At 34.4% G+C, this 14,030-nt stretch overlaps 1 protein-coding gene across 3 annotated transcripts in view; it reads right to left on the minus strand.

The window, feature by feature from the left end:
• The window catches only part of COP1 (COP1 E3 ubiquitin ligase), a 238,708-nt gene that overhangs the window by 77,618 nt on the left and 147,060 nt on the right, over window positions 1-14,030 (minus strand). For all 3 annotated transcript variants that reach the window (XM_046682582.1, XM_046682583.1, XM_046682581.1), the window contains one exon: window positions 11,586-11,702. In XM_046682582.1, coding sequence (XP_046538538.1) covers window positions 11,586-11,702 — 117 coding nt within the window. The remainder of the gene's footprint in view (window positions 1-11,585; window positions 11,703-14,030) is intronic.

The following is a 14,030-nucleotide window of genomic DNA, read 5'->3' on the forward strand; positions in this document are numbered from 1 at the left end:
TCAAGAGTATTTCTTGTCACATCTACAGAACACACATTGTAAATTCCTGCATACTTACAAGAAAACTACACTGATCCTGCCTGGTGCAGTGTTCCTTCTCATTCACATGAGTCTATGACAGTAACAGTTCAATCTTTCCTTGTTCACTTTGTAGTAGCATCTTTTAAGTATCCTGGCTAGGAAATTTTAATATATATAGGCAACCTTAGTCTCACACTCAGCTGTCTCCTTGACATCAGTATCACTATATATTCAGTTAGAAATAAAGTCTGATAAAATGATTGGGGAAAAGAACAAATACAAGGCAGTCAATTCTAAGCTGCTAGAATAACAATATTTTGTCAGCAAAATCTCAGATATTGTTAACTTGATTAGTAATCAGAAAAAGGGGTTTACTCAATTTTCTGGCATGACAGAAGAACTGTACAGGCAGAGTTGACAAGAACTGAAGACTGAATTGGTAGCAAGGAAAAGAAATCAGGAAACGTATGTGTAAGACCATGGGGAAGAGACCCAAACATCGGTTTGAGAACCATTGGTAAGGGCAGAGTGGCAGGTAGAACTAGAGAAAAACAGAGAGGAAAAAGAAGAGGAAGACGGGGAGGCAGAAAGAGAAAGAGGGAGACTGATACAAGAAGGGAAGGAGAAAGGTAAGAAAGGTGAGAGGAAAGGAAGAGTATGGGAGTGAGAAAGAGAAGGGGACGGGGCTGGCCCCGTGGCCGAGTGGTTAAGTTCGCGCGCTCCGCTGCAGGCGGCCCAGTGTTTCGTTGGTTCGAATCCTGGGCGCGGACATGGCACTGCTCATCAAACCACGCTGAGGCGGCGTCCCACATACCACAACTAGAAGGACCCACAACCAAGAATATACAACTATGTACCGGGGGGGCTTTGGGGAGAAAAAGGAAAAAATAAAATCTTTAAAAAAAAAAAAAAAAGAAAGAGAAGGGGAAAAGGACAGTAGGGAAAAAGGAAAGAGGGAAGAGGAAAAGCAAGAAGAAGGAGAAAAGAAAAAGAAAGGGAGGAACAGAGGAGAAAGGAAAGGAAGGAAGTGGAGTTGAGAGAGAGAGAAAGAGAATGTGAGTGAACACGTGCACATGAAAGAAAGAAGTTTCTGAGATTCTGAACTTCTTTCTATAACCACAATGGCTCTATAATAGTAGAGTCTAGGTTTTCAGATGCACGTATGACTCTATGAAAAAACTTCACATCTTACTGAAACTCCCTCATTTATGTCATAAAAATACACACTTCTTTACAATCAAGAATATTTTATCTTTTCATTTAACACTGTGCAATAATTCATTTAAAGACTAATCCAGGGGCTGGCCCCGTGGCCGAGTGGTTGGTTTCGCGCACTCCGCTTCGGCGGCACAAGGTTTCACCAGTTTGGATCCTGGGCACGGACATGGCACCGCTCATCAAGCCATGCTGAGGTGGCATCCCCCATGACACAATTGGAAGGACCCACAACTAAAAATATGCAACTATGTACTGGGGGGCTTTGGGGAGAAAAAGGAAAAGTTAGAAAAAAAAAATCTTAAAGACTAATCCGTCAGTTAAAACATTTAGCAGTTACTTTTTGACTATTAATAACCATTCATCGACTCTCTACCACCTACAACTATCCACCTTCATCTGCCCCTAAATTTACTTCAGGCAGATTCAGAGGCTTGTAACATCTCACATAAAACAATACTGAAAAATTCTGCCTTCATAAATTTTAAATCAATGCCTTAAAATTTTCATAATGTATTTGCTAGAGTTGTCATTTGTAACATATTTAAATAGTGACATTTTAAAATACGAATTAAGTATATCTAATGAAAGCTAAACACCATAGTGATCTGATGTTCAACATCATCCATCAAAAAAAATATGAACAAGCTATTCTTTCATAATGGAAAATGCTACATAATCTTTTCCTTAAATTCGTATCTTCATTCCCCTTGCAAATAAAATTTATCCAACTGATTTTATGCTTTTCATAGTCTGATTTAGCATTCTCTCCTCTGAAAAAAAGATATGTATACACATACAAACATTAATTTCATTTCCTGTGACCAAGACATTTTTTTCCATTTGAGTTACCATTAAAATTACTAGTAACATACAACTGATAAAAAAAATACAACAAATTTTGATAATTATTAAACAAGTAGTATTTTACTGAAAAAGTCTTCGTAAGATGGTTGTGGCATCCCCTCTCCCTCTGCCCTTTGTCCCAGCTTCATTCTGGTAACTGTAAATGAATTATTACATACTCTTAGAATTCCATTCTTATTGTTCAGCATTAATTATATTCCCATTGATCATTTTTATATTTATATAAATATAGTCATAGAAACGGAAAATTTTCTCACAGTAATGTCACTCGATTTTTTAAATCCCAAGTTTATCCCCAAAATCACATAGTAAGCTATTACCAAAAAATACTTTTAATGATCTGCCATCTTGATTAGACCATCCTTCAATTTTACTAAATGAAAAGAATTGGAACCAATCTTTCCTGTTACCTAGTAATTAAGAGTAATTAAAATCACAATTTTTGCAAAGTACTGAAATGGTTTTGCCAAAGTCAAATCAAATGTACCAGGACCACAATCCCTCATCCCAAGCACCTGGGGCAGATGAGTTCCATATTTCTGAATTTTTCAGATTTTGAAAGGAAATAGGCTTTATATTAGGCAAGATTCCCAAGAAGGCTTGTTAGCACCTTGTAATCAAAAATATTAATAGTTTTGCTGGAAAACTTAACAATTTTTTTTTAAGGATTGGCACCTCAGCTAACATCTGTTACCAGTCTTTTTTTCTCCTTCTTCTTCTTCTTCTCCCCAAAGCCACCCAGCACATAGCTGCAAATTCCAGCTGTAGATCCTTCTGGCTCTGCCACATGGGATGCTGCCCCAGCATGGCTTAATGAGTGGTGCCAGGTTGGTGTCCAGGATCTGAACTGGCGAAGCCCTGGGCCGCCAAAGCAGAGCACTCAAACTTAACCTCTCAGGCGCGGGGCCGGCCCCAATGAACAATTATACTAAGTGGGATATACAAAGATAAGTAGCTCCACTCTAGATCTGCTCATGTCCTCAAATGAGCAATGAATTTCTGGTACTCAGGGCTTTGTGGATTTTCAAAATGTAGATAATGGACCACAGACCAGTATTAATTATACTTGTATGAACATATTTTCAAAAGAGGTTGCAAAAAAACAAAATACTGTCATTCTAATATAACTTACCCAACAAAGTATTTTGGAGGCACTATTTTACTTTTTGCTTTAATATTGTTTCATGTTTTAAATATATTTTTTATCAAAACCTTCCCAAGGCAGATTTAGCTCATTGATTTATATATAAAGAACGACTAGATTTAAGGTCATATTATCTTTTTCAATTGAAAAAAAAGTGTTAATATGCATCCCTGCAAACACCTCACTTCTGAATTCTGATTCTATGATAGATTAATGAATAAATAGGGTGTAAAGTTTATTGACCAAGAAGTCAAGAAGATCCACGCTCAATATTTGGTGCTAACGGGCTCTCTGTTTTGCTCCCATGGGACTTGAGAAAAAGAAACAATGCATATATTTTTTTGATACTACTCAGAAGGAAGAAGCCCTTTAAAGAAAAAACTTCACCCACTTCCACTGTTTCACTCAATAAATATCTAAAGTAAAAGCACTATAAATGGTATATATACTTTTTCTAATGGCATGTTTCATTCAATAGAAATATCTATAAGACAAAGAATGACAGGAAGTTACTCTAGTAACAACATTTAGAATCATCCCTTTGTTTGATAGTCCTAAGGTCTGCACAACCTGGAATAAGGTACCATACTAAGATTCATGATGATGAGAGCTATGTTTTCCTTTGTAAAACAGGAGAAAAGTTATTATAAAAGTTGAAGTGGAAAAGGAGAACTGGGATGACACTTTAAGCTTCATTATCAGGCATATCAACTTACATATGAAATTTGAGGATCTAAAAATTATTTTTCTTAACTCCATAAGTTTCTACACACGCCTTGAATATTTTCAGTGTTCAATCAAGGTTTTCTTACTCTGGTTTGAAGATCTTTGCTTTAAGATTACATGTCAAGTATTTAAGTATGTCTTTCCATACGTGAAGTTTTTTTGTGTGTGAGGAAGACTAGCCCTAAGCTAACATCCATTTCCAATCCTCCTCTTTTTTGCTTAAGGAAGACTGTTGCTGAGCTAACATCTGTAGCAATCTTCTTCAATTTTTTTGTATGTGGAACATCACCACAGTGTTGGTTGATAAGTGGTACGCAGGGCCACACCCAGGATCTGAACCCATGAACCCCATGCATGGAAGTGGAGCAAGCGAATTTAACCACTATGCCACAGGGCCAGCCTCAATATGCGAAGATTTTTTAAAGCATGTCTATAGAGGCAGTAGTGTAATTTTATGTAGATTTTTTTCTGTGTTTTCAAACAAGTGGAAACAAGTGAAGGTGATATATTGGCTGTAAGTACACTGTTAATCCAAATGGAATGATTTTTTATAAACAGAAGATAATTAGTTAGAGCCTTGATAATTACATAGAGAAGTTGCCTTTATTCATTTAATATCACAAAATTTCACAGAACGGTGAATTAATCAGCCATTGCCACAAAATTGCTATGTAATAAATTATTCCAAAATTGAGTGGCTTAAAACCTTCATTTACTCTCACTGATGTGAGGGACAGCTTGGGGTTGACTGATTTCAACAGGGATTGTTTTAGTGACTGGAGGTTGAATGATTTGGCTGGGGAGAGTAGGTGCTGCTCCAAGTGTGGTCTTTTTCCCTCCCCCTGGGACCAGCAGCTAGCCTGAGCATGGTCTCCTCATGGTGATGGCAGAGGGGCAAGGGCAAGCAAGCCCACTTGCGCAAGCACATTTTAAATTTCTGTCAATGTCACACCTAACATCACTTGGGCCAAAGCGAGTCACATCGCTAAGCCCAGAGTCAAAGGGTGCAGTTGTTTCCCACAGCAGGAAAGCACTGCTTCATGGCAAAGCACATAGACACAGGGAGGGGTGAAGAATTGAGACCATTAATGCAACTTACTATAAATATTAAAATCTAAAACACATCTTTCAGCATCTTACAACAATAGCTTAATATTGAATCATACAGACCAATGAAATTGGCTCTGTTATTAAAATAAAATTAGCAGAGTCTAAAACGTGGTTTATATAGCTTAAGATTAATTCAGAACCACCAGCAGAGGAAGTGACTCTTAAAATATTAACAAGTGTAACTTGTTATACATCACAAGTTATACATCAGAAGGTCACAAAAAGATGAGATAATAATCACTAAAAGGAAAGAAAGCTGGCTCATACAGGCTTTCGAGGTCTTAGTTTGTAATACTGACATGGCAATCTATATATTCTCTCTTAAACTAGAATCTCTGAGGGAAAAAAAATAGTCACATTTTATTTAATTCAATTAAGCCCTTTAAGATAATATATTAACCACAGTCTCTGTCTAATGAGTATCTGTAACTCAGATACTAGTGGTTAAATTTTATATTTTCTGCAGCAGTCCTTTTAAATATAGCCTCTTCTCAATATCTTCATTTTAATTTTCTCACCAAAAAAATAATCTGTAAGTTACCTGATTCATCACTCTACGGTGTTTAGTACATTTAAAATAAGAATCCAACCTTGCAAACAGAATGCGAAAACATCAAATCAGTGTTTAAATTCAGAAAAGTTATTTCAATTTTCTAACATGGGTTTTTCAAAAATCAAGTATTTCAAATGACAGATTTACAATAATCTACAAGTCAGTCATACTTAGAACTCAATTTTTTAAAACCTCAATGAGGAAAAACACATTTTCTTTCAGTAAATCACATACATCAGGATTTAAAAACCTTCTCCTACTGAGTGAATATCTGAATAAATAATGGCCATCTTGCTTTACTTTGGCATTGGGCTTATTCTAATAATTCCCTTAAACATAACTCATCCTAGCAGTAGGTGCTTATCGAAAGGAACATGAATGATATAGCTAACCTGAAACTTTAGTGACCTACTGAAAATGGAAACAACAAAAATAGTTTTGATGAAGTCTCAATCCTTATAAATAAAGATTTGAGAGAGATTATCATGTCTGTTCACTTAAACCATTTCCACTTACAACTGCCAAAACATCAGTCAACTTTAAAAAGTTTTCATGGTGATACCTTAAAAGTCACCAAGAAAAAGATAACACAGTTAAAAAGAAAATTCCAGAATTCCTGTTTCTTTGTTGGAAGAACAGTATTGCTTCTCAGTGAATACATTATTAGCATAAATGCCATTCCTGAATCAAAATAATACTAATTTTACCTTTGATTTATATCACTATTTTCTGGGGGAAAAACTGTTATTGCTAACATCTGTTGCCAATCTTCCTCTTTTTGCTTGAGAAAGATTGTCATTGGGCCAACATCTGTGCCAGTCTTCCTCTACTTTATGTGGGATGTCACCACAGGGTGGCTTGACAAGTGGTGCTAGGTCTGTGTCCAGGGTCTGAACCCGCAAACCCCGGGGTGCCGAAGCAAAGCACGAACTTAACCACTAAACCACAGGGCCAGCCCCAAAACTGTTATTATTTTAGAGAATACCTTAAGAGGACCCATATTTCCTATCTGTCATAATCATTACAGTTTAAAAAATTGCAAGATGCTTCGAGTAAGTATGCAAGTAATTCTAATATTCTACTAAAATCACAAATTGCTAGGAGTTTTATTTACTTTAGCCCTACAATGTTCTCCCAAATGGGCTTTAAAGAAGATATATTGGAGAAAAATTGTTTTCCTACTAATAAGAAAATTTCATGTAGTAATCAAGTAACAGATAATTAATAAACAATACCTTTACTTTTATGTTAAAAATATCATCCTCTCTTCTGGTAAAAGCAGGCTTCAGATAATCTCAGGGCTTAAGAATAGATTTTAAATGGTTTAAAATAAAATGTAAAGCCTTTTTCTCAATATTAACCTTGAAAAGGTATTTTAAAATTCCCAGCCTCCTATTTTCAAGGGGTCCATGACTTAGGATTTGATATTTTAAAAGAAATGCTTACAAATTTTTAGTTCAATTCAAGAAACTTTTTATGCTATAAACTCCAGTAACAAAAACCAGACATCTTTCTACATTATGGTGAAAGGTGAAAGAGCAAAATAACAAAGTAAAAGCACAAAGAGAGAAATGAATTAGATGAAGGCAGGCGGGAAGTCTAGAGTGAGCACAATGCATCACTATCCATGTAGGACCCACAGCACCCCTGCGACTGGGAGCCTGACTGTAAATGGTGGGTAGCTCACATATTAATTATCTATTCCTTGTAACCCCAAAAGCAATGTACAGCCCATTCCTAATGCCAAATTCATCATCACAAATAATATTTAACAAGCAACCTCAAGAATATGACTGTACTGCTCTCAGTGGTGAAATAAACATTACAGCTAAAGAGAGAGTGATGTTTTACAGTTTAAAGAGAAATATTTAGATAACAGTCTATGTTCTAAGAAACATTTCAATTCTAAATAAAGATGATTCAACATCAGCCATTGGTACAATTAAAGTTAGTGAATAAAGTAAGGACTACCGGCTTCATTAACGTCTTGCTCTGATACCAACCCCTATTTCAAAGCCAGGAAAAGTAAGTTCTTAACTCATATCAAACCGCATTTGCTGGATAGGGCCAATGACATTCAGCACCCATTCCCACCACCTTAAAGTATTTACAGCCTATGGAAGATGGAAAGTTAAAAACAATATTGCCCAGATCCCCTTGCAGTTATGCTTCTAGATGTGAATTAGACGCTACCAATGGGATGCACTTATGTAAGACTTGAAAGGTAGAAATTTTGTGCTCAATCTGCTTTGGATATTTCTGTTGCAAGCACTGTCGTAAAGATGTGGTGGTTCTCTGCTGTCATGTTCCAGTCTCCAGTCTCTAGTTGTGGCAGTAATGGTGAAAGATTTCTGATCACTTGATTACAGCAATGGCATCATGTTCTTAATCTTGACAGTTCTTGATCTCAATAGTTTCAATGGATGAGAAAGAAATAACAGCTCTCTTGGCCTATATATATATTTATCGTGAGTTAGGAGTCATTCCAGGAAGTTCAGCCTACAGATCTTCAACCCTTCCAACAAGTAAGTTTGGGTAAGAACATTGAGAACAGTGGAAATATGTGACGTTCTGGTCTGAAGCACCTTCCACCCACATGTACCCGCTACACACACACACACACACACACACACACACGAAGCACCTTCCACCCACACATACCCGCTATACACACACACACACACACACACACACACACACACACACACCCCCGTACACCTTGAAGAAATTGAAAAATATTTAAGTAGGCTGACCAAGAAGACAAAAGAGAGAAGACACAAATGACCAGTCAGGAATGAAAGAAGGAGACTACAGTTATTAAAAGGATTATAAGAGAATGTTATGAGCACCTTTACGCCAACAAATAAGAAAATTAAGTTTACAAATTCCTAGAAAACAATTAAGTACCAAGACTGACTTCAAGAAGAAATAGAAAATCTGAATAGACTTAAAAGAAATAAAGAAATTGAATTAGGAATTTAAAATCTTCCCACAAAGTCCAAGTCCAGATGGTTTCACTGATAAATTCTATCAAATAATCAAAGAAGAAATATTATCAGTCCTTTACAAACTCATTCAATAAACAAAGGAAGAAACACTTCCCAACTCATTCTATGAGGCCAATAGTTTCACTATCAAAGCTAAAAAACATCATCATAAGAAAAGAAAGCTACAGACAACTATCCACAAAAACACTTAAAATATTAGCAAACTGAATCCAGCAACATATAAAAAGGATTTTACACAATGGCCAAGAGAGATTTTTCCCAGGAACGGGAGGTTGGTTTAACATTAACAAAACAAAACAACACCAATAACATATCCCATTTTACAACAATAAAGGACATAAACCACAAGATCATCTCAACAGAAGCAGAAAAAGCATTTGACAAAATCCAACATTAACTCATAATAAATACTCTTAGCAAACTAGGAACAGAAGAAAATTTAACCTGATCAAGGATATCTACAAAAAAACTCACAGCTTTTCAAAAGACACAAAAAACACTTAGCTGTGCAGGACTGAATACTTTCCCTCTAAGATAAGGAAGTCCATTCTGCCACTTCAAATCAACATTGCACACGACCTTTAAGCTCATGCAATAAAGCAAAAAGGCATTAATCTCATAAAGAAACAAAATTGTTTTAATTCACAGATGATATGATCCTAAAAAAAGTAGAAATCCACAATAAAACTACAAGAAAAAAATACACAACAGTAGCAAGACTCAAAGATGCAAGACCAATATACAAAAACTGATTGTATGTATATCCATATACTAGCAACAAACAATCAAAAAATAAAATTAAGAAAATTCTATGTACAATATAACTAAAAGTAATAAAATACTTAGGAATAAATTTAACAAGAGAAGTTCAAGACTCATATAAATGAAAATTATGAAACACTGATGTTAAGAAACGGTTAAAAAAGAGACAAAGAAAATTATACACCAATTTATGAATATAGATGTAAAAATACCAGCAATGAAATGCAGCAATTTATCAAAAGAATTCCACTTATGCTCAAGCAATGTTTATTCTAGAAACATAAATATAATTCAGTATCAAAAAATGTATAAGCATAATTCATTATGTCAACAAATTAAACCACATGATTATATCAACTGATGCTGAAAAGGCACTTGTTAAAATACTGAAGTTGCTCCTAGGAAACAGCAAAATAAATGATTTGAATTTAGTAAAGACTTTTCCAAAAGTAGATATCCTAAACAGAAAAAGTCTAAAGCCCTTTCAACTAAATGAAACAGATGGGGGAAGTAACTATCACTATATCACATAACATTGCCTTGTAAGAAGACAATGAAATAAATCTCTGGGAAAGAAACAATACAGCCATCACTTTTGCCTATTATGAAGTATAAATAAATAACCCAAAAGACTCTACTAAAAAGCTACCAGATTTAATAAGAAAAATGTATAACATGCGTAGATAGAATACAAATATCCAAATATCAACAGCTTTTATCTACTCTTAGCAAATAGTACCTAAAATAAGGAATGAAAAAAAATACTTTCTTTAAGATAGTAACAAAACTTATATAGAGAAAAAAATTAACCAGAAAGGCCTATAACCTAAATGAAGTAAACTATAAAATCTCATTAAAAGACAGAAAATAATCCAAACAGAGAGATACCCCATGTAAGCGTGTGGCAAGACATACTATCTTAATGATGTCAGTGGTTCCAAAACTAACAAATACATATAACATAATTCAGATGAGAATCCCAAAAGAATGTTTCCAGAATTGGAAAAATATAAATGTTAAGCTTACATGGAAAAGAAAATGCAAAAATTAACTAAGAAAATATGAAAATTTAAAATAGTGGGACAAAACTGCCTGCCAGAGAGCTGAAGCATTTTTTAAGTAGGTTCCCCTTTTCCAAGAAGGAGAAATTTTGAAGATGCTCATATCTGGCATTTGTACATATTAAATATTGAGAATAACTTCTATTCATAAATGATGGCCAATAGTTAGTGAGTGTGTTTATAAAACAGAACACTAAAACTCAATACACTATTTATAATTAAATGCATGATAAAATATTAATAATGAACATAACTAAACAATATTGAGCACCATATTATTATAAGAGTTTTACACATAGCATCTTTCTTTTATAATCCTCATAAGAGTCCCAAAGGGCTATCTCTATTTTAAGGATAAGAAACTTGAGAAGATAAGTTATTCAACTTGCACAAGCTCACATTTCTAGTCAGTGACAAAACAGGGATTTAAATAAGGGAGTAGTTGGTTCAAATGGAATAAAAGAGCATTTAATCATGAAAAAATATTCTATATGCTAATAAAAAAAGAATTCTACCCACATATACATGTTAGTCTATACTCTCCTCAAATTTAACCATGAAATTATGTCAATATCTAAATGAAATAAACAATAAGTTGAAATAAGGAAAAGATGTAGTGATAAATTAAGATTTAAATTGTGCTCTTCCTTTGTAAAAAGTGATATTGTCCTCATGTTACGGTGCTGGCTTACCTTTTTTTAAAAAAATCTGAGACTATCAACTAAAAAAGAATCAAAGAGATTTCACAATGCAGAAGAAAAAAAAAAAAAGACTCCTGTGTCTATACACTATAGCTTAATTGTTTAAACATCATTATGACCTAAGTTTGTGAGTAAGTAAACATTAGTTCATGCATGCTAAGACTTAGAGGAATAACAACAAAAAAAACTCAACAAATTCATCTCTATGTTTTATTAAACATGGGTGAAGAATACTGAAATTAAGGCACAACAATAAATGAATAACGACGGTATACTACATATACTTCTAATTTAGAGTTTAATGATGAAAACAAAATTTAAACCTACAAAGCAAGCTATTCATTTTAAAATGCTCTTTTATCCTAACCATGATATTCAATCAACATCAAAAGAAGAAAATCTGCTTTCACTTCTTACCTGCACAGCCGAAAGCCAAATGGTACCTGGAAGAGGGGCTGAATTTAACACAGCACACGTTAGCCTTCGCCTCAATGCTTGCCACTGAGTTGTCTAAGTTGGTAGACCACAGCTTCACTAAGAGTAAAGGACAACAAAAACAAAAAGAAATAAACAATACATTAGCAAATGCTTCTGTAAAACAGAAAGTTTGCTTATTGCAACAGCTGTCTAATCTAAAGCATTCTGGTTACTAGGACCAAAAATGTTTAAACTGAACAAATGAAGAACAGAACAATGTATTGAAACCAAGAGAGCTTAGTTTTAAAGTCAGAAAACACCACAGATAATCAACGTATACTGAGAGGTAACATGATCCTATAACTAAGGCATAAAAGACAGGGGTAAAAAGAGCAATCTGGAGATATATGTGCATGTGCTTTAGTATTATTTAAATTCTGTATGTGTGTGTGTAGGAGTAGGGTGACTATATGATTTAACACATGACACTTTTAAGAAACACACACACTTTCATTTGTATGATATATATCAGAATAAAAATGTTATTTAAAAGACTTGGGATACGTTCTTATTTTATCTTTCAATTAAGAATTCCATGATTTTAAAATTTTACATAGGAACTTAGTTACATGATTTAAGTATGTCTAAAGTAATAGATTATGGAATTGGTTAGCTAAACTTTAAAATTTTGTTTTAATATTTGATATTCAGTCCATTCTGGTGGTATCGACTGAGATCTGTAATGATTAGGGTGTGGAAAGCTGACTGATCAGAGCAGGTCAGATGTGGAAGCAGAAGTAGAAAGGTGAGCTGCTGTCTTATAAGCTACCAGAGCAACCATATCATTTCTAAACAAAAATGTCTTAGTAGACACTAGAATACACACATACAATAAAGTTTCAGGATATAGGTTACAATTCTGGTTACACATTAGAATTAATAATAAATATTAACAATAATAACAACAAAAATTTTCCTTCCATCTTTCCATCAGTCCCAATGTCCTATCCAGGACAATACTCACATGGGGTCAAGGTATTGGTGTGGTTTTATGTTTATTTTTGTGTGAGTGAGGAAGAATGGCCCTGAGCTAATGTATGTTGCCAATCTTCCTCTTTTTGCTTGAGGAAGATTGTCACTGAGCTAACATCTGTGCCAATCTTCTTCTACTTTATGTGGGATGCTGCCACAGTGTGGCATGACAAGCAGTGCAAGGTCCGCACCTGGGACCTGAATCTGTGAACCCCAGGCTACCACAGGAGCAAAGTGCGTGAACTTAACCACTACACCACCTGGCCAGCCTCCCAGGTACTAGTGTTTTTTAAAAGCTCTCTGGGTGATTCTAATGTGTATTTGGGGTTGAAAACCAATATTAGGGATGCAGGCATAGCAAAATTTTAGAATCTTTTTACAAATACTAAAACAGTAACCTGTAAATAGGAATGAAAACGGTTCCAACAACTACCACTTCTATGAAACGATACTTCATAGGAATAGAGACTTTCCCTGTGTGAACGGGATAATTTACCTTCTATGAATGGGATTTCATAATAGAGAATTTCCTTAAATATATGTAATCTCTGAATAAAAATTAATCATTAATAAAAGTTATTTACAATCTGATGAATCTATTAGCCGTCCCACAGAAAAATAATATGCTCATTATTAAAATAAAAGAATAAGAGTTCTAAGCAGCAGTATTTGATTTGTCTCATGTTATTTTCCCATAAAAGTCATATGTTATTTCAATCAATATATAATTGTTCAGGCAATTAAGATATACAATTCTGAGATGAGATGGTTAGCTGTAATGAAAAGCCTGCATGTCAAACACAGCATTCATAGATTTGAATATCAAGTGGTAGAGCTGTAGTCGAACAGCCTAGCAGGCCAAAGTTAATCTATGATAAATATTCATGGAGCACCTTACTGTTCCCATAACCCCACTACTAATCACTAAGAACCTTCACAAACAACGGTTCTATATCAGTGTCTTATGACAATTCAGTATCAGTAAGCATAAAAATGAACCTAACATAATGACAGTTAAATTAGAAGTGAATCAGGTCTTTTTTTTACTTCACAGTAATTTTCTCAATGAAGTAATCGCAAACATTTTAAAAACAAATCACAACAGTAACCACCATGATTATAATTTTCAATATTTAAGATATTACAATTCAATATAATTGTATGAGCTATAAGGATAACTAAGGTTTAAAATACTATAAAGATACAGTGAATATACACAACACAGAAAAGGAAACTGCATAAAGAATATAATACACTTTATTAAGGTATTGGTAATCAAACAAGTGCTGTGGGTTAAACCATCTTCCCCAAAAGATATGCTGAAGTCCTCACCCCAGGTACCTATGAATGTCATCTTATTTGGAAATAGGGTCTTTGCAGATGTAATCTAATTAAGGTGAGGTCATATTGGAT

Source organism: Equus quagga, chromosome 13 (genome assembly GCF_021613505.1).
Source record: "Equus quagga isolate Etosha38 chromosome 13, UCLA_HA_Equagga_1.0, whole genome shotgun sequence".
NCBI classification, from domain to species: domain Eukaryota; kingdom Metazoa; phylum Chordata; class Mammalia; order Perissodactyla; family Equidae; genus Equus; species Equus quagga.